This window comes from Drosophila mojavensis, unplaced genomic scaffold (genome assembly GCF_018153725.1).
Source record: "Drosophila mojavensis isolate 15081-1352.22 unplaced genomic scaffold, ASM1815372v1 contig_16, whole genome shotgun sequence".
Lineage (NCBI taxonomy): Eukaryota > Metazoa > Arthropoda > Insecta > Diptera > Drosophilidae > Drosophila > Drosophila mojavensis.
The window spans coordinates 5567037-5587815 of record NW_025318693.1 but is presented as its reverse complement, the minus strand read 5'-3'; the positions used below and the strand labels follow the sequence as shown (position 1 = coordinate 5587815).

General features: G+C 42.6%; 3 protein-coding genes across 8 annotated transcripts; 2 read left to right on the top strand and 1 right to left on the bottom strand.

Moving 5' to 3' along the window:
- Positions 1 to 105: 105 nt before the first annotated feature.
- LOC6573300 (protein unc-79 homolog) lies at positions 106 to 16758 on the top strand. Of its 6 annotated transcripts, none has more exons than XM_015166862.3 (28): positions 106 to 422; positions 608 to 716; positions 834 to 953; positions 1011 to 1172; positions 1232 to 1402; positions 1459 to 1548; positions 1601 to 1786; positions 1971 to 2666; positions 2722 to 3381; positions 3440 to 3711; positions 3777 to 3878; positions 3935 to 4073; positions 4972 to 5028; positions 6069 to 6148; positions 6604 to 6666; positions 8268 to 8585; positions 8753 to 8901; positions 8967 to 9700; positions 9756 to 10547; positions 11768 to 12035; positions 12097 to 12745; positions 12802 to 12894; positions 12954 to 14189; positions 14266 to 14444; positions 14510 to 14664; positions 14724 to 15436; positions 15491 to 15669; positions 15728 to 16758. In XM_015166862.3, exons 2-28 carry the CDS (start codon positions 662 to 664, stop codon positions 16551 to 16553), a joined length of 9144 nt encoding a protein of 3047 aa, XP_015022348.1. In that variant the 5' UTR covers positions 106 to 422; positions 608 to 661; the 3' UTR covers positions 16554 to 16758. The 6 variants fall into 6 exon arrangements, with proteins under 6 accessions (XP_015022348.1, XP_015022351.1, XP_001999386.2 ...); XM_015166864.3 differs by having other exon boundaries at positions 112 to 422; positions 9756 to 9833; XM_015166865.3 differs by lacking the exon at positions 4972 to 5028.
- Positions 16661 to 18191, bottom strand: LOC6573301. Its single transcript, XM_001999351.4, has 3 exons — positions 17960 to 18191; positions 17152 to 17896; positions 16661 to 17094 (listed from the first exon to the last, which is right to left on the bottom strand). The coding sequence occupies exons 1-3, from the start codon at positions 18091 to 18093 to the stop codon at positions 16861 to 16863; spliced, it is 1113 nt and encodes a 370-aa protein (XP_001999387.1). The 5' UTR covers positions 18094 to 18191; the 3' UTR covers positions 16661 to 16860.
- A 1512-nt stretch (positions 18192 to 19703) lies between these two features.
- On the top strand, positions 19704 to 20777 carry LOC6573303 (sodium/potassium-transporting ATPase subunit beta-233). Its single transcript, XM_001999353.4, has one exon. The coding sequence runs from the start codon at positions 19799 to 19801 to the stop codon at positions 20627 to 20629; it is 831 nt and encodes a 276-aa protein (XP_001999389.1). The 5' UTR covers positions 19704 to 19798; the 3' UTR covers positions 20630 to 20777.
- Positions 20778 to 20779: the final 2 nt, after the last annotated feature.

Genomic DNA, 20779 nt, shown 5'->3' with positions numbered 1-20779 from the left:
GGCCACTTTCGGGGTGAGTCTTAATCAGCAGGAGTAAAAGTGGGTCAGTGCTCACTCCACGGCATATTCCGGCTATAAATATAATTCAAATGCAACTAAGACAATTTAATTAATCGAAATCGAAATCTGTGACTAAATAATATAAGAAATAACATATAAGCCAAAAGATAGAACATAAGTCTGCGTGATGTGTGGGACAAATGGGAGAAACTCGGTCAATAAGCAGTTCAGCATCTGACACAGCAAAATTCTTGCACAGATACACACATTAACTCACACTTACATACACACACACATAGCACACCCAAGCAGCGAACACATACAGAACTCAGTTTAGTTATAGAGATTTTTCTTTGTGGTCAAGGTATTTCGTCAACCCGTAAAAAATTGCAAATTTATTGAAAAAACTAGCTAATTTCGAGGTGAGTGCATTGAAAATAGAAGCCCACAACTCTAAGCTAATTGGAAGATGTGAAATTTATAAAAATTACTTAAAATTCAGCAGTCATTGAAACATTTTACAGCATCAGCCAAAGACTGGTGCAGATTACGTAATGTTCAGAGATTGTTCAGTTTGGTATATAATATTTTGAAACATTTCATGCAGAATGCGAAGTCGCTCGGCAGCAGTTTCGGCAATGCAAAGGAATTGTCTGATATAATGACTGGCAGCTTTAAGGTGCAACTCATCAACATGGGCACTCGCGCTGCCGCCTGTAAGTATGCCACAGAAGTCTCAAGTTGCAATACGTATACCCTATACTCATTGCATAGAGGCATATTAGATACAGTCCTATCTGATACGTTCAATATTTCCACTTTTCTATTCGCAGTTCAGGCAAAACTGAGAGCCCTCCATGAATATCATGTACGCCTCTTGCACAATGTCTTACCTGCGCCCTCTGGCGTCGATATTGCTAACAATATCAAATACTTTTCTCAAACTCTACTAAGTAATCTCCACACAAATATACCCTTCAATCGCATCATTAATATTTTCTAACTTTCAGCTGTCCTCAAAGATGTGCGCACCTCTCCGCATGAGCTCATTCGCGATCCTCTCGAAGATCCTACACGCATGTCTGCCTATCCAAATCTTGAATATGGCAATCTCTATAATGCCTTGACCATGCTCATCGATGTGGCACCTTGCATTCAGTATGGCCAGATTGGTAAGCCTCCAATTCTAATCCCATAAAACCTCTAAGATTTACATTTACTATATTTTCAGTCTTCGGCAAAGCTTTGCTGCAGTGCCTCTGCTGTATATTACCCTTCCTCGACAAGGATCTTATTGATAACCTACCCTATCTAGTTAGCTCTACTATATCTGTACTGCCGCCAGCCTTGCATCAGGATATTGTCAATGCATTATGCTACTATATTTTACCCTTTACTATAAGTAGGTTTCACATCTGCTGCTTTACGGCTTATATTAATAAAATCCTTCAACTACAGCACGTCGCAGCTCCGATGAGCAGGAGTGCCAAGCCTGTCAATCGGTCTCCTCTGTCATCATGATGGTATTGCAGTACTCGAAGAACCCAGGTAAAATCCATTCGCACTACTTGCTGTATATATTATCAAAGTTATCTTCCAGCACATCATTGTCAACTACTGGAGTGCCTGATGACGCTGAAGCATAATGTCGTCAAGGATATACTCTGTGTGGTGGCCTATGGCACGGCTGTCTCCCGTTCTTCTGCGGCCAAGCTGCTCTTCTACTACTGGCCTGCGTTTGATCCCAATCTTTTTGATCGCAAAGTTCTGCTCTCTAAGCTTACCAGTGAGTAGAGTATGAAAATATTCATGGAAAAATCATAAAACTGAATGCGAAATAATTTGCATCCTCATCAGCAATTAAGTTTTTTCAGAATTCTCTTAAGTAATTTTCCCAGCTTAAGCTATGGGTTCCCCTGCCTATCTATTATATTTAATAAATATTTTCTCGACTCTCTCCAATTGTGCAGATGACCTAGTTCCATTCACCTGTCAACGCGAGCATTGCCCCAATGCTGGCAATGCTGAGGCGGCCAAAGTTTGCTATGATCACAGCATTAGCATTACCTATGCCCAGGACTGTCCGCCGCCATTGTATCTGTGTATTGAGTGCGCGAACGAGATACATCGGGAGCACACGAACTTGGAGTTTGGCGATATACTGCATCCCATGCAGCAGGTGTCGATGGTGTGCGAGAACAAGAACTGTCGCTCCAACGAGAAGTCCGCCTTCTCCATCTGCTTTTCGACCGAGTGTGCCAGCTTTAATGGCAATCATCCCATCCGCTATTGCGCCCAGTGTCACAGCAACCGTCACAACTCTCGCCGTGGTGGGGATCACGTGGTGCATCGCAGCCTGCAGCCAGCCTGGCAGATGGATCCCGAGATGCAAATGCACATGGTCGAGTCCGTGGTCAGTCTGCTGCGCGAGGCCAAGCCGCTGAACTTTGAGCCGGGCAAGGAGTCCCTGATGGACGTCAAGAAGAATGGCAGTGCGACCACGCCCGACAACATTTCGCTCGAGGAACGCCAGAGGCTTGGCCGCTATGGCATTTGGCTACTGGTGGGCCGCTGCACACCCACCGCCGACACCCCTGTCGAGGTGCTGGGACGCATTCTTAGCATGCTCTTTCACTGGTTTCATGTCACGGCCTACTCCTACGATGGTGAGTAGAGCAAGTTGCGATTCAGCCCACACAAAGCTTAACGTTTCACTTCCAGCTGCTGGACAGGTGGAGAGCACCATAGAGAAGCTGAAAATAGATCACGTTTGCAACTGGTTAAAGGAGATTTGCCGCATACACTACAACGTCTTCATCTCCTGTCTGCTGCCCCATCCGCCGGAGTACGCTCGCGTGGGAGGCCACTGGGAGACGCTCGCCTCACGCACCAGCCACTTGAAGGAGGGACTGCAACGGCTGATTTGTCTGGTGCCCTACGAGGTGATCACCTCGGAGATATGGGACTATGTGATGCCGCACTGGATGGAAGCCATTACCAACGATGTGGCCGAAAAGGAGCTACACGAGCTCAAAATTGTCCTCAGCAAAATCCTCGATCCGGAAATGTCGCCCTTGGGCTTCGATGCCAAGACCATGTACAACTTTGTGGCCATACGCTTCGAGAAGACGACAGCCAAGGTGCAGCAGCAAGCGCTCCACTGGCTACAAATCCTGACCAAGCTGGAAATACTCATACCACTCGTCCAGCTCTTCGCTATGTTCGGCGATGGAGTGCGCATCATGAAATACGGCATACAGCACGAGCTGATGCGGGAGAAGGAGAAGGAGCCGCAGACGCAGCAGCAGGCGAAAGCGCCCAAAACGCCGTGCAAGGAGAGCAAGGCCGAAATGGCCAACCCACCCAGGCGCAGCTCCATTTGTAAGTAATAATCCCCACTTAATGAACTCCAGTTAATACAATTACTAACCATTTGCAGCGCCTGTTGTGGAGGATGACTCTGGGAATACCTCGGCCATATCGGATGATGAGGCACCCACCAATCGTCACACAGAATTTTCCACGGATGCCGAGCATAATCTCACCTGTTGCATACTCATGCTGGACATTCTTTTGAAGCAGATGGAGCTGCAGGACGTGGAGCAGCACATGGGCATACACACCAGCGTCTGCGAGAACGTCTCGCGCCTCATCAAATGCATGGTGACAGCGGCCCGGGTGGGTCTAAGCAGTCATGTGTGTGCACTGAAGGTGAGAGCTCTAACGATTATAACTGGAATTGGTACATATTGAGATCATTTCTCATGCGGTTTCAGGTGGCCGAGTGTGCTTACTGCGAGGCCTCCACTATGTGGCATCAGCTGTCCACGAAGCTGGTGGAGTTTATGGCACCGCTGAATCCTGTCAGGCCACCCGATGTAAGTAGCCCTTACTCAAATAGCCAAAACATTTCTTATGAACTGTCTAAACGCAGGTGCCAATTGAGGATATCATCGAAGAGGAGAAATCATCGCGTAAATCGCCACCCGAATCGGAGAAGGAGAAAACCCGTGATGTTTCGCTCTCCATGGCACCTTTACCAATCCCATTGGGCCCGCTCGGCGGCTTTGCAGGTAAGCCCGACGCTTTCCGAGCGCTTTTTAGTTGATTTGCGAAATTCGGTTGTAAAGTACCTCTCGAAAAGTCTCCAAGTTTTGTATCTAATTCAAACCCGCAAAACCTAACCTATAAATACTCGTAACTAACCACTGTAAAAGTAATCCCAGACAAATGCCACTCAACTTGTAGCTAAAAACGTAGACTATACATCATTGCCTTGACTATATGCAGGCAACTGAATGGTATGACGCCTTTGAAAGCGTCTTTGTAAACAATTGCTTAGACTAAAGCCCACGTTTAAAGCGCATATAAACCAAGTTTGGAACCAACATAGAAACCTGCACCTGTTATGCTCAGTAAACAGTTTGAACTTCCCTAAAACCCAGACCCAATAAAAACGAAAATAAAAAAATAATAAACAGCTTATGGAACTTACCAAAAACTAAACAAGACCGAGACTAATTCTTAAATTGAAATACATTCACTAAGAACGCTGCAATTAAAACCGAGATCATTATTAAGTCTCTTTCCATAATCATACTTTAAGAAACATTTTCCTTTCAACTTATTTGGCTTTTACTTATGTATATGTCTTTCTTGCTATCTCTATCTACATAAATATGTGTATCTTTCTCTCTCTCTATCTCTAACATATTCTACGCGTCCACTGTATAAAAAAAAATATATATATACTAACGCTCGCTCGCTGTCTCGCTCACACACGCACTTTTCTCGCGCGTACCAACGTCTATCTTCTGTCTATCTCTGTCACACACTGTCGCTCTGTCGCTCTGTTGAAACAATCGGTCTATATATGATGAATTATTAACTTGCTATTTAATACAATAACCAACCGTCAACTACTCATCAAATACTAAATACTAAAATTTACAATCTATCAATCATTATCAGATATCTTTAAGCTAGATCAATTCTTTTCAGACGATGGAAAAATTATTATAATGGCAGGTGATGCACCAACAGCAAATTTATCATTTGTTAAAAAAGAAAAACAAAAAAAACAAAAAATACACCCAACACAAATCAACAATAATCAAATATTTGCATTACATTATTAACATTGTTAATCAGTTAAACATACATTTCGTTACAATTCAAATAACTTTGAGTATTTTATACCACACGAAAACACGAGTAGACTATACACAACAAACACTCCACCTATAAGCAGACAGTAAACCACTTCTAACAACAACAGCAACAACAAAACACTCTTCTACCCAACAATGTCTGTTTCGCTTTCTAGCATTTGATTTAGCATAAAAGCTTTTAAGTACATATTCATATATACATATATTAGATTGTCTTTAACGTAGAGCTCCCAAACAGATAAATATTGATTGCTCCATTTAGTTCCATTATGTTTCGATTCGGTAAACGCTCTTGACACTCTAATAAATGCGTCTTCCACTACACTAAAGTCCACAGTTCTAATCCCGCACCCGGTGTAGCACTCAGTGCCCTAAACATTTGTTGATGATCTATGATTTTAAAGACTATTTTCTTTAGGAATTACCATTGTAGAATGTCTGTGTGTATGCAGTTTATGCTCTTCCAAAGAAATCTACATTTTATTAATGCTATATACGAGTCGATTAAACTGATCTTAAGCTGCACACACACACATTGATGCGAAACCCAATTGGAAATGGAAAAATTGGAAAATTGGAAAATTCAAAACTTGCATGTTGATTATATCAGTGGATTTCCAAAAACAAAACAAAAAGTGTTTGCATATTGACCATGAGCATTAGTGGAAACAGTTTTTAGGAATTATACTTTTAGTGTATGTACATGGATGCATGCTCGAATTAGTGAATGCAATGAGTTATCTTGGCCACTTAAATAATTTCAATTACAATTACTATTACTATTTCAATTACAATTTCGTTTCCATTTCTAGCAGAGTTGTGTGCAACTGACGCAATCAGTGAAAATACTGAAGCTTACTAATCTCAATTATTTATGTATATATTCTCTTTATGAAGGTCCTGTGCCTGTGGCCGTACCACAACCCGAGCCCCACTCAGTGGGCGGCGTGCTCGTCCACATGCCCCACGTTTGTTCCGTATGTATTTCGAAGTATTCCGATAAGTATTAGCAAACCTTATATATTATATCTTACGTTCTTTGGTTGACACCCTTTAATGGCGAATAATATTCAAGTTTCAAGTTTTCACACAAACACACACACATATCCCACAAAATATGAGTAATAATTTAAATATTATTAATCTTAATAATGAAGAGAAACAATATGAAAACAGCAAAGCTTATGCGTTTATGTAGGTATTCAGAAACATTACAACAGCAACACTGAGTATACTTTGTCAAATACTATAAATATATTATAATTAACAAAATAATACTGATTCCAAGCAAAAATACAGTTTTTGTTTATCGTTTTTGTTTTGTATTTCTCATTTTGATGCAATTGAAGAAATTACGAATTTATAATTTTCAAAGCCAAAAACCATTTGACAATTATACAAAACTTTTCATTTCTTCATATATTTTTTATAGAATAACGAAAATGGGCATTCAGTTGATAGTAATGAATTGAGAAAAGTTCACGCCACAGACGAGGTACTTTGTGCATTCATTAACAAACAAACCAAAACCAAAACAAAAACCCAAAATTAAAATTGAAATCAATCTAAACAATATTTTTATTGAAGTATTAGTTGTATCATTTGGCTATTTCAAAACTCCTATATGCAATTCGATATTTGTACATTTCAATTTCCTATGCCTATATTTTAATTGGTTTTTACCCTACAACAACAACAACAACAATGTGTTTTTCATGTTAAGTGTATATAAATTGTACAGAGTGTTAATTCGATTTACTTTATTTTACAAAATTCTTCCTAAATATACGTTCCTCTTTGTTTTTATTTTTACCTACATGCATACTTCAATTTAGCAAGACCAAAAATGCATTTAGTGCAATGTGTATAGGCTTATTTTATACTAATAGATCATTTTAATAAGTTTCAATCACATGTTTTGTCTTTTCAAGCTTCAATATACTACGTGCTTAATTACAAAAAAAAAAATATTAAATACATTCAAATAGTATAGTTATGGCAAAATAAGTACATCAACAACAGTTTGGTTGAAATTAGCTTTAAATTCATCTAGGACTCATTATCTCATCCCAATAGAAAATATGTGTTTTTTTTTTTTTTTTTTTTTTTTTTCTTAAGGAATCACTATCATCCATAATATTCTTAATCTATATCAGGAAACTTGAAATTAGTAAATAGATGCGAAACAGATATCTTAAGGGCAACAATTTCTTCAAAACCTTTAGAATCTTCAATTTTTCAGGCTGCCTAAAGTGCTTCGATGTTCATCTGGTTTTGTTTATGAATCGCTCATAATTTAAGCAAAAAAATAAAAAATTAATAAAGTTTAGATGTTTTCCAGTTTCATCATTGATGTAGCATAGATTTTTCTCGATATTATAGATGTTTCGGTAAAGGTAAATCTTCTTATAGGCATATGTATATAAATTCTTCTAGTATATTTTAAAATTTTTTTCTACTCCCGTGTCTCAAAGTATCTTGTATGTGTGTGAATATATAAATTTGAGAGTACTACAAAAACGGAAATAAAATGTAATCGAAATTGTTTCTAATTAACTGTCGTTTTTCTTTTGAATCAATCTCAATTGTTTTTTCATTTTTTATTAGTTTCTATAACATGTAAATATTACGTTAATTTTTACAACTTTTCCACGTACTCTTAATAAAGTTTGGTCCACTTAACTTTCTACTCAATGTTAACCAGCATGTTCCGTGTACAAGCACCGTGTCAGTTCCTTTATACCAACACCGAGCAACAGCCACCAACTGTACAAAATACCATTAATGCACAAATACCCTGCAATTTATTACATGTTTTTATGTAAATCGTTTATGTATATAACATACTAATTCTTACTTGAACAAAACCAAAAAAAAATGATATATATCATTATAAATATTATTGGATGTGTAAGTTAAAGCGACGTTGCATTTATCTATGTACACATGTACTCTATGTGATGAATGTGATCTGCCGTACACCCACGTAATATGAAAATACCGTGTAAATATGTAAACTACCGACTTTGTAAAGATGTGCCCGACAGTGCGAGGGAGCCTTCGCTTTAATCGCCATACCTTTGCTATCTAATGCAGATCATGACGGCAACTGTAGAAACAGTTTCAGAGCAGCTAGACTTGGCCTCCATTCTGCCCACGGACAGGGCTGTGGCCCGGTCCATCACGCTGTCCGACGCAGATGTGGGCAGCGCCAATGTCAGCGTCACCAAGGCGTCCGTAATGGGCGAAAATGGAGCCAACGGCAGCACAGCTGGCGGCGAGAATGGCAGCGGCTCTGAGAACGATGAGGAGGAAGAGGACAGCGATGACTTCTGGCACACATCGGTGGGCAAATTCAAGTTTACGCTGGATCAGCTGCCCCAACCACTGCAGTACATACACCAGCTGCTTACGGTGCGTATGCGTTATATGAAATAATCAATGATAAGTGAATTTAAAAAGTTATTTGATATAGAAACGGAGCTCTGGTGCAGTATAATTTATATATTCTCTATAAGTCTCTAACTATTTATCTTTCGATGGGCAATGGTAGATCGTATTTAAATGTAATATTTTTGCAGGAAATACCGACAATTAAAAAGCCCGAGATACTCTACTATGTGCTGCAATGCCTGAAGACGATGGCGCTGCACGGCGATGCGTTAACCAAGGCAGCGAAGGAGCAGCGCGGCTTCTTCATATGGTGCCAGGAGAACTTGTTGATCAAGAAGTGAGTGAATGTTCTCAAATATTTCAAAACAGAGATTCATCACAAATTACTTGTTCTCTCCATAGCCTGTGGGAGCTGTGCAATGCGGAGCACTCGCACATCTGTCAGGTATGCGTGCCGCTGCTGCTGCACTGCATCACTCTGCCACTGGGATCGGATGTGTTTTGGCGCGTGGTGCAGGAAGCGTTTCACGATGTCGATTGGCGCGTTCGCTTCACAGCAGTGGAACGAGTAACCGTGATTACACGTTTTATGGATTCGACACCGCTGCGCTCAGAGGTTGGCCTGCAAACGGCACTGGCCACCGCCTTCTGTCATCTGATCGCCAGCATGGATGACATCAATGTGTATGTGGCGCAGCGGGCGACTCTGTACATCGGAACCATACATGATACGGCAATACGGTCACTGCTCTTTTGCTTGGAGTCGCAATTCGATCTGTTCATAGTCGATCGGCCCGTGGTGCTGCAGTCGGTATATCAGCTGCACAATTCGCTATCCGACCGCAAGATTCTCAGCTGGGAGTTCTTTCTCAATCGCTTCGATACGCTGTTCGTGGAGGCGCAAATCAATCTGGAAAAGTGTGGCGACATTTCGTACCTGCGCGACCTGCGCAACTCCGACAACGGCAGCGAGGCGCTCTCGGCCAAAATACTGAAGGCCAGAGAGGCCCTCAGCCAATCGGACACTAGCGGCAGCATGGCCAAGACTCTAAGCGCCTCCTTTGGCACCAAGTGGCCCTACAAGCGAACCATGTCCGCACCAGCCAGCATGGCGCCGCGCCAGGACTCCAAGTTCGGTAAGCAGTAAGATCTTTGCTGGGATTTTCGGGAAATTCAGTCTTGCCATTGCAGTTCCCGAGAAGGAAAAGATCTACAGTCGCCAGGTCTCGGCACCCATACTCAAGCGGAAGACCTCGCGCTTCGGATTGGGTCAGTTCCTAGGCACTAGTAGTGGCAATCAAAGTACCAATACAGCTAGTCATAGTGTGGCCACAACTAGTAATACAAGATCTAAGGCCCCGACACCATGTCCCATACACCAAGCCCACCCACAGAACACGGCCTTTCCCTATCATCCACACCAACACCCACATTCACATCCACACACATTACAACACCATCCACATAACACTGGTAGTAGTGCACAAGTAGCGACGTTTGCCTCGGCTCATAGTCAGAGCCATCAGTATTTAGTGCATTGTGTACCGCCTAGTCATCATAGTCCACTGCCCACGCTGCAGGAGGCGGAGACCCGTCTGCGCACCCAGGCTGCCCAGCAGTCGTTGCAGCAAGCCGCTCCAGCACAGTCAACGACAGCATCTACGCAGCATCAGCAGCAATCGTCTGATCAGACGCGTGCACCACCACAGACCACAGTGGTGGCAACCGTGGGTGGCCTGGCGACGTCGAGCTTTACGACAGGCGCCCCTCAGCCAACCACTGCCCACAGCTTTGCCACGTCCCTTCACTCCCATTTCCAAAAGCATCCCTCGGCACCAAATCTGCTGCCGCCACAGCCAGCGGTGGCTGCACCCAGTCCCAGCCCCTCGGCACTGGCCTATCCCATGCATTGCACATGTGATGTCGCTCCGCATCCAGGTGCCAGCACTACTGGCACCACGGGCAGCAGCACCGCCAACCCAGGTAGGTTGTAGAGCATGTGTGTCCACCTAGCCACATTAGCTGTCTTTTTCCCGTTGTCTTCCCTACTATTTTCATCCGCAAATGGTGTGACGCCTCGATGTTCAGTGTACATTGTATAGTTCACAAAAATCTACGAAATGACTAACTGCTATTAACTTATTACGATCTGAAAGCTTCGGACGAAGCGATTCAATTTTTTCAGATTCTTTGTGAATGATATAATCCTAAACGCTGGCCTGCCAACGTTTCTCCGTGCTTTCTTTTGGTCTTTGGCTGTGAACCTCCATTCGCTTCATTTCATTCAGAATGGAGGAGTCTCATCATTATTATTTTCATTTTGAATTTAGATTTTGGCACGGTTTATAAGTATTTCTGTGAAATGTTCGAGAAATAATCTTTATTTTTATAAGACTTTATTTGTAGAGTTTTAATATAATTTTAATAATAATAATTTTTGACTTAACTTAATAAATTTAATTTAAAACATATTTAAAATGTATCTAGAACATTAGTTGTAACATTTCTATTGAGAATATATTTTATATATATTTATATTTTTCTTTATTTCATTTTTTAATCATTTTTTTTTTTTTTTTTTTTGCCCTAAACAAGTAAATATATTATTAAAAGCATTTAAAATATAAAAAACATCTGTATATATTGATAAAAATGAAGATGAACTTAAAAATATTATTATTGTTATTTTATTTTTATTTTATTTATTTTTTTTTTTATTTTTAATACTTTAATTTTGAATGTGTGCGCTGTGTGTTTAATCGTTAAATGTAAACTTTGCTTTTAGCAAATTAGTGTTGATAAATGTCTATTACATGGTTTCTCACACAAAACAAACTCATTTTAAGTGTACCCTTCCGAACTGGTATGTATTCTCTCATGTACTATTGTAAACTTCTCCAACTTCTACTCGAGACACAAGAGCAGCCAATACGAGAACCAAATTCGAATTGGATCCTGCTCTAAATACATTTGTGTGTGTGTACATATATATAATCATCCACACTATATAACTGAATTTCAATCTAATTGTGCAATTGGCATGTGGGTGTACTAAAAAATCAAAAAACAAAAAAATTAAAGCAAAAAACAAACAAAAAATAGATACAAAAATCTATTCGAAATCGATGTTTACTTTCTTCTTCTCCAATTCAGAATTTCATTAATATCATCATTAATAAATTGTTTTATTAAATTCCAATTAGACGGTCATATCCACTCGCTAGGTGGACTCAACGATGATAATCTGATTGGACTGCTTAGCCGCATCACGGAGCTAGAGGAATCAGATCGAGAGACAATTCATTTGCTGGTCTTTATGCTGATGCAGTTCATGTCCCGCACAGATCAGGCCTTTCCATCTGAGGACAAGCCCATGACCAGGACACAGAACATTGTGTTGAAGCATTTGTTTTTGCTTCTTGGCCACAATCAAATCGACAAGACCTTCCACACTACGCCGGAGTCACTACGGTAAGTTAAGGGCGTAATTGACTGACTGATAAGAGTTATTAAAATTCGTTACTCTTTGCAGGGTTTCAGCCGTATTCAATGCATTTCTGGCCAACTTGCCGCAAGTCTTGGATCAGAATCATTTGATTGGAGGACTCATGTTGCCGTCCGTCATGCAAATCATTCTGTATGCACCCAATCCGACAAGCACATCGGGCGAATCGTATCAGAATATTGTCTTCAACTACTCTCTGTGGTATCTGGAGCAGTATCCGCGTCGCAATTGGCTCTTCACCCTGCTGGTCGTGCTCTACAAGTACTCCTATACACAACCACCGCTCAGTGGATATGTCATCTCGGCCATTCGCATGATCATGAACAGCCTGCGCGGCCATTTCCACCAGTGCCGACGCATCCCCACCACTACCATACTGGATATACAGACAAGCGTTGGCGGTGCAGCCCGATCCCGTGACGTTAGCCAGCCCTCTTTGGGCACAGATCCCGATGACAAAGAGGCAAGTCCTCCGGCCAGTCCCATGTTCCCATCTGAAGGCACTAGCGCCGCCTCCAAAAGTAAGGGCCAAAACGTCGCCTTCACGCCCAAACTGCAGCACGCCTTTCGCAAATACAACGACTCCAGCTTGGATGCGGATGAAACTGAATCTGAACTGGTGGCCATACCCGAGAGTGATCTCTCGGACAGCACACTTCATGGCAGCAGTGCGCCGGTAGATCCAATTACTAAGACTGTCCAGGCACCAGACTAATTGTCTTTCTTTTCTAGGGCTCCTTTGATGATGCCATTCACTTTGACGATATGCTGCCCACAAAAATAGAGTCACTGAGGAATCGCCGTGCAATCGAATACTCTGAAGAGGTAAAACGATGTCTTTATTGTCACCCATTTGTCTTGTTTCTAACCTATTGAATTTTTAGAAATCCAAAGCGCCCAAGTCCATGATCACCACCAAAACCGGGGACACGTACTCAACGAAGATAAAGACCAACGAGTCCGTTAGCACCACCGTGGTAACCACCCACACGCGCCACAGCCTCCAGGAGGGTGTTCGCATGATTGTGACGCCTCTAGTCGGATCCGAGACGACGGAGACAGCGATTGTCAGCCCGCCCGTGGATGTGCATCGTGCGGTTACCGTGCGCAACAAGTCGTTGGAGAACGCAGCTACCTCGACGTCCAAAATGTTTGCAGCTATCGCCACCAATCACCTGAAAGCGCTGGGCGCCCTGCAGGACGTGCCCGCATCCAGTGGCAGCAAACCCAGCACCAGCAGCAGCACCACTGGCAACGGCAATCGCTCCGCAAACGGGGCCACTGCCACTCTGGCCTCCAACATTGCCAAGTCTATTGGACGCCACAAAACCATCGTGGAGTGCAGCGCCGCCACATCCAGCTCGTCTGTCGATGACTCCCGTCAGAAGAAGTCGCAGACGAAGTCACTGAAGCGCACCGACAAGCCATATGGTTCCCCGGACTCGCCGCTGTCAAAGATGAGCGTAATGCCCAATCCGTGTGACGAGCTGGATGCGAGTCTATTGCCACCTTCCAAGAATATTGCCGCATTGGAGATCCCAACGCCTGAGCGACTGCTGCCCATCGGCACACAGGATACGGTTGCCACATTGGTGGAGCGCATGCGAGATGGACTCAACCTGCCGGACATAAGTCACCTCAAGCAGGACAGCCTGGACGTGTCGGAAAGCACCAAGGACGATGTGACCCACAGCAGTCGCAACAACTCCCCCCGGCGACTCATAAAGCAGGTGGCTCTCGAGTCACCGCCCAACCCCAATGCACCAGTTGCAACTCCAGTGGCGCCGCCCCCACACCTGCCGCAATCCCAGACCCATCAAGATCTGCACACATCCATTCTGAAAAACGTCACACAAGATCTAAAGCAGCAGCCCAGTGAACGTCAGCCACAGGCCACTGGGACATCGACCACCTCGAATAGCGTTAAACGACCCAGGCAAAAGCTGGCGCCCTTCAATGTGGACACCAATGCCATACCGGACATACGCTCGCGCTTTGCCGGCTCCTGGCCACCACCACCGCCTATCCAGCCAACCGAGGAGCACGACGAAGAGGGTGAAGATTCGCCCGAAGCTACGAATGGACATACGGCGCATTCAACGGCCCAAGCCCAGCGAGGGGTAAGTAAATCTTGTACTGCATATTCAAGTTGATCATATATTCATAACTAATATGTCCTCTTCTATTTCCCGACAGAGCTCGCGACGCGTTGGTAACTATACTATTGTGGACCGCTGCTCCGATTGCGGTGCTGTCATCGAGGAGTACACGGACGAAGAGATTGGCATATTCATCGTAATCCTGGGCACCTTCATTCACCGAGAGCCAGCGATAGCAGCGCCATTCCTGCCCGAGGTGCTGACCATGACATCACGGTGAGTGTAGTCAATCGAAATAACTTTCCTTGCATTGTCATCGCTTGCATTGTGATCCATTGCAGAATCTGTCTGAGTGGCACGCACTCCTGGCAAGGCGAGAACGGGCTGCCCTTGGCGAGCAGCGCCCAGGCCGTGGCACTGCAATTCATCCGCTGCGTTCTACATCAGCTGGCGCCCAATGGAATCTTTCTGCAGGTGTTCCAGACCCAAATGAAAAGTAAGTTGACAGCATATTCTAATGAGCTACGCAACTTTAGTATCCCGTTCGGTTTTCAGTCAAGATACGGCATAACCATTTCCGCAGCATTGCCAAAGCGTTGCAGGACTTCCAGGATCTAAATGCCACCAGTCCGATTTATATGGTCTGCGACTCTCTAACCTCGAAGAAGGCCCTACCCATCGATCAGCTGCCCATCATCTTCCGAAACATGGCCGAGTATCTGCAGTGTGTGCCCGTCGAGGCAGGAGTCGGCCTGGCTGTCTGGTCACAGGCCATGCAGGCCGTGGAATCGTTGCTGCGTCAGGTGATTGTCATCATGCCCAGCCTCAGCAATGCCGAGTATATGCTGGATCTGATTGTGGCCACATTGCGCTTGAACTGCGTGCCCAAAACACTGCTCGACCCGTATTCCAAGATTATGGCCTACTGTGTGCAGCACACCAATTTGGAATACCAAACTCTCTATGACCTATGCACGCTGAGCACTCGCTCCTTCAACAAGGATCGCGACAAGAATCTACTCTGTCGACAAATGATCTTTGAGTTTGTGCAGGCGCTGAAGTTCAAGTCGAACATACCCGATCACAATCTGCTGATGATCATCGGCTTCGTACTACTCGATGCGGGCGGCACCTTACCACCAGGTGCCTTGCCCGGTCTACCAGACGCCGCGCCCGTGCTGACCACAAATGCAGCCGACTGCTTGAGGCAGTACATCAACGATGTTATCGATTTTCTGGCAGATTTCCATACGCTCAGCAAGATTAAGGTAGCTCTTTCCATATATCGTTATTACACTCGCTAATACCTTTTGCTCTTTCAGAATTTCAAGAACGGCCAGACAAGCAATGGCTTGGGCGAGGACACCCTGGGCGGCGTGCTTAAGGGCGCAGTGGCACAGTACCTGGCACTTGAGATGTCCAGGGGCAACTCCCGCGACAACAAGGCGGTCTCGCGCTATCTGCCGTGGCTAAACAATGCTCCGTCTTCATTGCAGCAGGGGTAAGTCATTATTCATCTTTTTACAGCATAATCGAATAACCGATTAAACCATTTGCAGTCCCAAGGAGTTTACGGAATGTGTGGGTCATATGCGGCTGCTCTCGTGGCTGTTGCTGGGCTCGCTTACGCACATGGCGTTGATGCAGCGCCGCCAGGAAACGCACACACTGCCTCCAGCTCTGCCGCCAAATGTGGCGCCTGGACAGGGCCAGCCCCCGGCAGCTAGTGTTCATTACCAACATCAAGGAGTCACATATTCGCAGCCTGTGCCCCAGGAAGCATCCTGCCACATAGCCGATCACATTCAAGTGATCTTCGCGGGCTTCGCCGAGCAGTCCAAGACATCGGTGTTGCACATGTCCTCGCTGTTCCATGCGTTTACCCTCTGCCAATTGTGGACCGTTTATTTGGAGCAGATGGCTCACAACACCAACAGCAATGCCGAGGGCAGTACGCTCGGTGTACTCTTTGAGTTTTGGACCAAGGTGACGCCAAGCATATTGCAGCTGGTGTCGCATGCCAAGCCGCCCAACAAGGAGCTGCACGCACAGGCCAGCGTTGACTTCCAAACCCAAAGCACCAACTCAAAGCTTTCGGAAATGGTTAACTTACATTTTCTGAGCTTGCTGGAGGCCCTGAAGGAGACAAACTCTACGGTGCTGAGCAAGCTGCTGCCCATGTGGAGCACTGTGCTTTCGTCGCAAACACAACTATCGGACACGCTACATGTCCGGCTGCAGAACGTACGGGACTATGCGCCCGACTTTGAGGAGCAACAGACCCACAAATCAGAAGCGCTGCTCAAATGGTTGCAGCACTTGCAATTTAAAATGGGCCAAATAGAGCTTCAGGCCTCGACAGCCACACAGTTTTACTCCATTTGAACTTAAGGCAATACGAATAGCTATTTATTCAACAACAATATTAGGCAATGCCATAGATACTATGTATATCCAATGCTGCGCTAGAAAACAGAAAAGTCGTTTCATACATATTACTTATTACACTTTACTCTTACATTTTACTTCGTACATATTACTTATTACACTTTACTCCGAATAAACTGTTTGAAACACATGATTACTTCAATTTACAACTGTTTAGAAATATCTACATAAATTACAAGCTTAATCTGCGCCTTATCTATGATACAGTAGTTCAGTTGAACTGTTGATTGTTAATCATCTAACCTCACTTGTAAACTGAGTAACTTATGCCACCTGTGGCTTTCTCAGTTATAGTTGGATCAAGCACTTCGTTTTCTTCTCTAGCCTGTTGTCTGCCTTCTATAAGATAATGAGCCTGTGGATCACGATAGCTATTAAATGACGCTTTTGTCTTCAGCACTGCATCATCGGGTAAACATATGCCCTTCAGAGGCGCTTGCCTAGCCAGACGTTCTTCAGCCTGTTGTATGCGTAGATTCTTTAAGGGATACGTACGGTTATATAAAAGCAATTATATAAGCATTAATGCATTTACCTTGATTTTCTGCATATAATCGATCTGCAGACTGGCAGATTCAGCCAGCGGCACTAATTGAGTCTCCCTGTGCTGTATGAGTGGAGGCGTAGCAGCGGTAATCTCCCAATGTTTACCTTTCTTACGACTACGTTCCTTATCCGGATCATGAACATTTGATACTGTAGTTCGAAAAGGCAGAAACTTTTCACGGTCCTTTACAGCGTGCAGTTCAGTCTTATCAATCAGATACAGTGCATGTTGTTCCAACGTTGCTTCAGTAGGGCGATTTCCGACTAGTTTGCCAACATCGATTTCTATTATTTCTGCTGGAATGATTTTGCTGTCATCTTGCCCGCTACTAGACGCGCTCTCATTAGTCTGACTAGAATCCAACGAATCAGACGGTTGCTCTTGTCTAAATGATGCTATGTCAACTACATCTTCAGGCGTGATAAGGGTGGCGGGCGGTGGCAGAACTTTTACTTGGCGCTGATGCATTGTACCCTGGGCAATAATTCGTAACGGATCTATATCTTGCTCGTCGTCGCTGTCAAGCAGGTCAGTTACGTCTGATTTTCCAGGAGAGGTTTTGCCATGCCATTCTAGATTATTTAGTGTTACTTTTCCTTTCGACGCAATGTTCAGCTCGCCGAGTAGATTAGCAGTTGCCTCGACATCATTTCGACGTTGAATCTCAGCAAGTAACTTTTCGTGGGACTCCCGTATTCGTCTTCCTTTATCTGGTAAACTTTCTAATCGTTTTCTAACATCAACAAAACAACAAATTAATATTTCGCTCACAAATGAAACAACTTCAACGTCTTACTTGGATGCCAAAATATTTGATTGCCTGTCTCTCATTTCTAGCAGTTCATGGTATCTAAGAGTTTTGAGATCTTTGACATATTTCTCCTTTGTCTGCGACGTACCCGGAATTCGATTTAATGGTGGAGCATTCATTGTTTGCTTTAATTTAATATAATTCTGTACTAATGTTCCCTCCAATTTGCTAACAACACAACAACACGTGAGAGCGAGAAAGCTACTGTTGGCTTGCTGCTCGATTAACATCGATTTCGGAAAACTACCGAAACCCGACAACAAAATATCGAATGCAATATATCGATATCAGTCAGCGCTGTTGAATAACTGATATAAATGAAAAGTATTTCTCAAATAAGTGTTTATTAATGTTTACAAACAAATTATAAAGTAATATTTCTTATTATATTGAGTATTTTTATAGTCCTGTAAGGTACGTAAGTAATATATTGTAATATAGACCTTAAAACTTATTGATTGAATAATTGCCAATGAATAACAAGCTTTGAGTGCATTTTTTAAATATTTATTGTGTTAACAAAAAATAAATCATTTTATAAGCACTTTACTTTGAAGTAAAACTTTTAATAATTAGATTTGTTTTATTAAACTTTAAAGATTTTCTTACTATGAATCAAAGTAGTCTACGCAATTAATCACAAAAAAATATTTATATAGCATACATAATATCTTACAAGCAATCAACTCAAAGAATTACCGAAAAATGCCGAACGAGTTAATAAACCTAAAAGGGCCGTACGCATTGCATATGAGACGACGGTGTGTTGAGGAGCGAAAAAAAGAAAAGCTGCTTTATAAGGATAGACGAACTCTTGTTATTCGGCCAAAGCATACGATAATTGGATTGCTTAAGATAATTGGATTTTATCTGGCTTTATATATATGTATTGGAATTCTTTTAATTTGTAACATTCTAATTGTCTTCTACTTTCGCGTACCTAAAGACCGACCGTTAATACCAAAAGCAGCGAGCTTATCATCTGTTCCCGGTGTTTATGTGGGGGACAGGAAAATCATTAGATACAACTCAGATCAACAAAAAGAAACTGCACCATATATAGAACAATTGTATAAATTTACAAAGCCATATGGCCTCACTGGAAGTAACCACCTAAGAGAATGTAATTTAGATGATAACTGGGGATATAGTACGGGTCAGCCATGTATCATATTAAAACTGAATTATGCAGTTAATTTTAGGCCCGACACATATTGCAGCCCAATATCTTTGCCCGATAAGGCGCCAAATGACTTAATGACACATTTGATGAAATTGCCACTGGGAATGCGTTTTAATCGCATTTGGGTCGGCTGCTCGTTCTTGCGTAATAAAACCACAGCCGGATTGCGCTATGTGCCACAAAGATATTTTGATTCTGATTGTATGCTTCCGGAACAAACGACATTTCTTAAAACCCCCTCTGAGAACTTGACAATGGAGAGAATCCATGACATTTCAGAATATCGTCGTCTCGTCGGAATACAAGTTTCTAATATTCCTTTGAATCAGGATGTTATTTTAAAATGTTCGGCATTTGCAAAAAATATACCACTTGAATTTGCATCGGTACTTCTTGTGATTCGTGTAGACGGTGTTGAAATCCCCCAAGAAGTCGATTCAGATTACGAAGATTTGGACAGTAATTATTAGTTTAATCGTGCTAATCAGAGATGCCATGATATATGTATTCTAAGTCTCAGTATACAGAAAATTTTCGATTCGGAATGATACAGAAAAAAAAAATCCAAAACAAAATACGATAATCAGGGACTATTTTTTGTTTAGTTTTTAAAATCCAATATTCAAAGAAAAAAACACATTATGCCAGTGGATTTTGTAGTTCCCGCAGGGAACTACGAGGTTCGGAAACGGTTTCGACATTTGGAAACTCAGCGAAAAAGATATCAAATGCCCTGGTCTAAGAGTGTACTCGACTTGGAGCACCATACACTGTTCGGACGGACCGCATTGGGATGGGCAAGAATCATTTACTTCTATCTATTGCTATACCTTTTTATTCTTTTGATCTTGGCTGTTATGATTACAGCTTTCTACTATTGCTTTTATAAAGATAAACTTTCGCCTCAAATTCTAAAAGGGGCTCCAGGTATATCTAGATTTCCCAAGCCCGGTACCATTAAGTTCAACCCAAACATTCTAGAAAATCTATATTTCTATGCAGACCAGATAGATAGTATTCTATACAAATTCGATACATTCGGTCCACAAAAATTTGTTGAGTGTAATAAAGACAAATTATGGGGATATCACGAAAAGTCTCCGTGCGTAATTATCAAGATCAATAAAGTATATGGATTCACTGCCAAAACTTATGACGATGTCGAAAGCCTGCCGAAAAATAAACCGGCCATATTGGAAGAGAACGTTAAAAAATACCCTGGTGGTAACAAGATCTGGTTGACATGCGAGGCGACAAAGAAAATGGATTTCCATTTTATTCCACATCCATATTTTGATGCATCAAACGATTTAACGTATCTCGATCGCGTTGTTGCCGTACAAATGAAGAATATACCACCCAATGAAGAGGTTCGTGTTACGTGCAAAGTTTGGGCAAAAAATATTGATATTACTGAAAAATACTCTGGCCATGGTCATGTCAAGTTTTATCTGAATATGCATGTCAAGTAATCAAAAAAGATTTATTAAGAATTTTACAAACATCCGATCTTTAAAAGTCAATGGTGCATGCATAGCAAGCTAGAGTATATATGTAAATTGAATTGAAATATCCACTAAATTATGATAATATTTCAATAAAAGATCTTTCTACCTAGAACA

Bases quoted from the DNA above. Each gene is read 5' to 3' on its own strand.
- LOC6573300 (XM_015166862.3), top strand. From the start codon at position 662: ATGACTGGCAGCTTTAAGGTGCAACTCATCAACATGGGCACTCGCGCT. The intron at 4,074-4,971 runs GTAAGCCCGACG...AATCATTATCAG, and splicing joins CCCGCTCGGCGGCTTTGCAG to ATATCTTTAAGCTAGATCAA. The intron at 14,665-14,723 runs GTAAGTTGACAG...TTCGGTTTTCAG, and splicing joins GTTCCAGACCCAAATGAAAA to TCAAGATACGGCATAACCAT.
- LOC6573301 (XM_001999351.4), bottom strand. From the start codon at position 18,093: ATGAATGCTCCACCATTAAATCGAATTCCGGGTACGTCGCAGACAAAG. The intron at 17,897-17,959 runs GTAAGACGTTGA...TGTTGATGTTAG, and splicing joins TCAAATATTTTGGCATCCAA to AAAACGATTAGAAAGTTTAC. The intron at 17,095-17,151 runs GTAAATGCATTA...TATCCCTTAAAG, and splicing joins ATTATATGCAGAAAATCAAG to AATCTACGCATACAACAGGC.
- LOC6573303 (XM_001999353.4), top strand. From the start codon at position 19,799: ATGCCAGTGGATTTTGTAGTTCCCGCAGGGAACTACGAGGTTCGGAAA.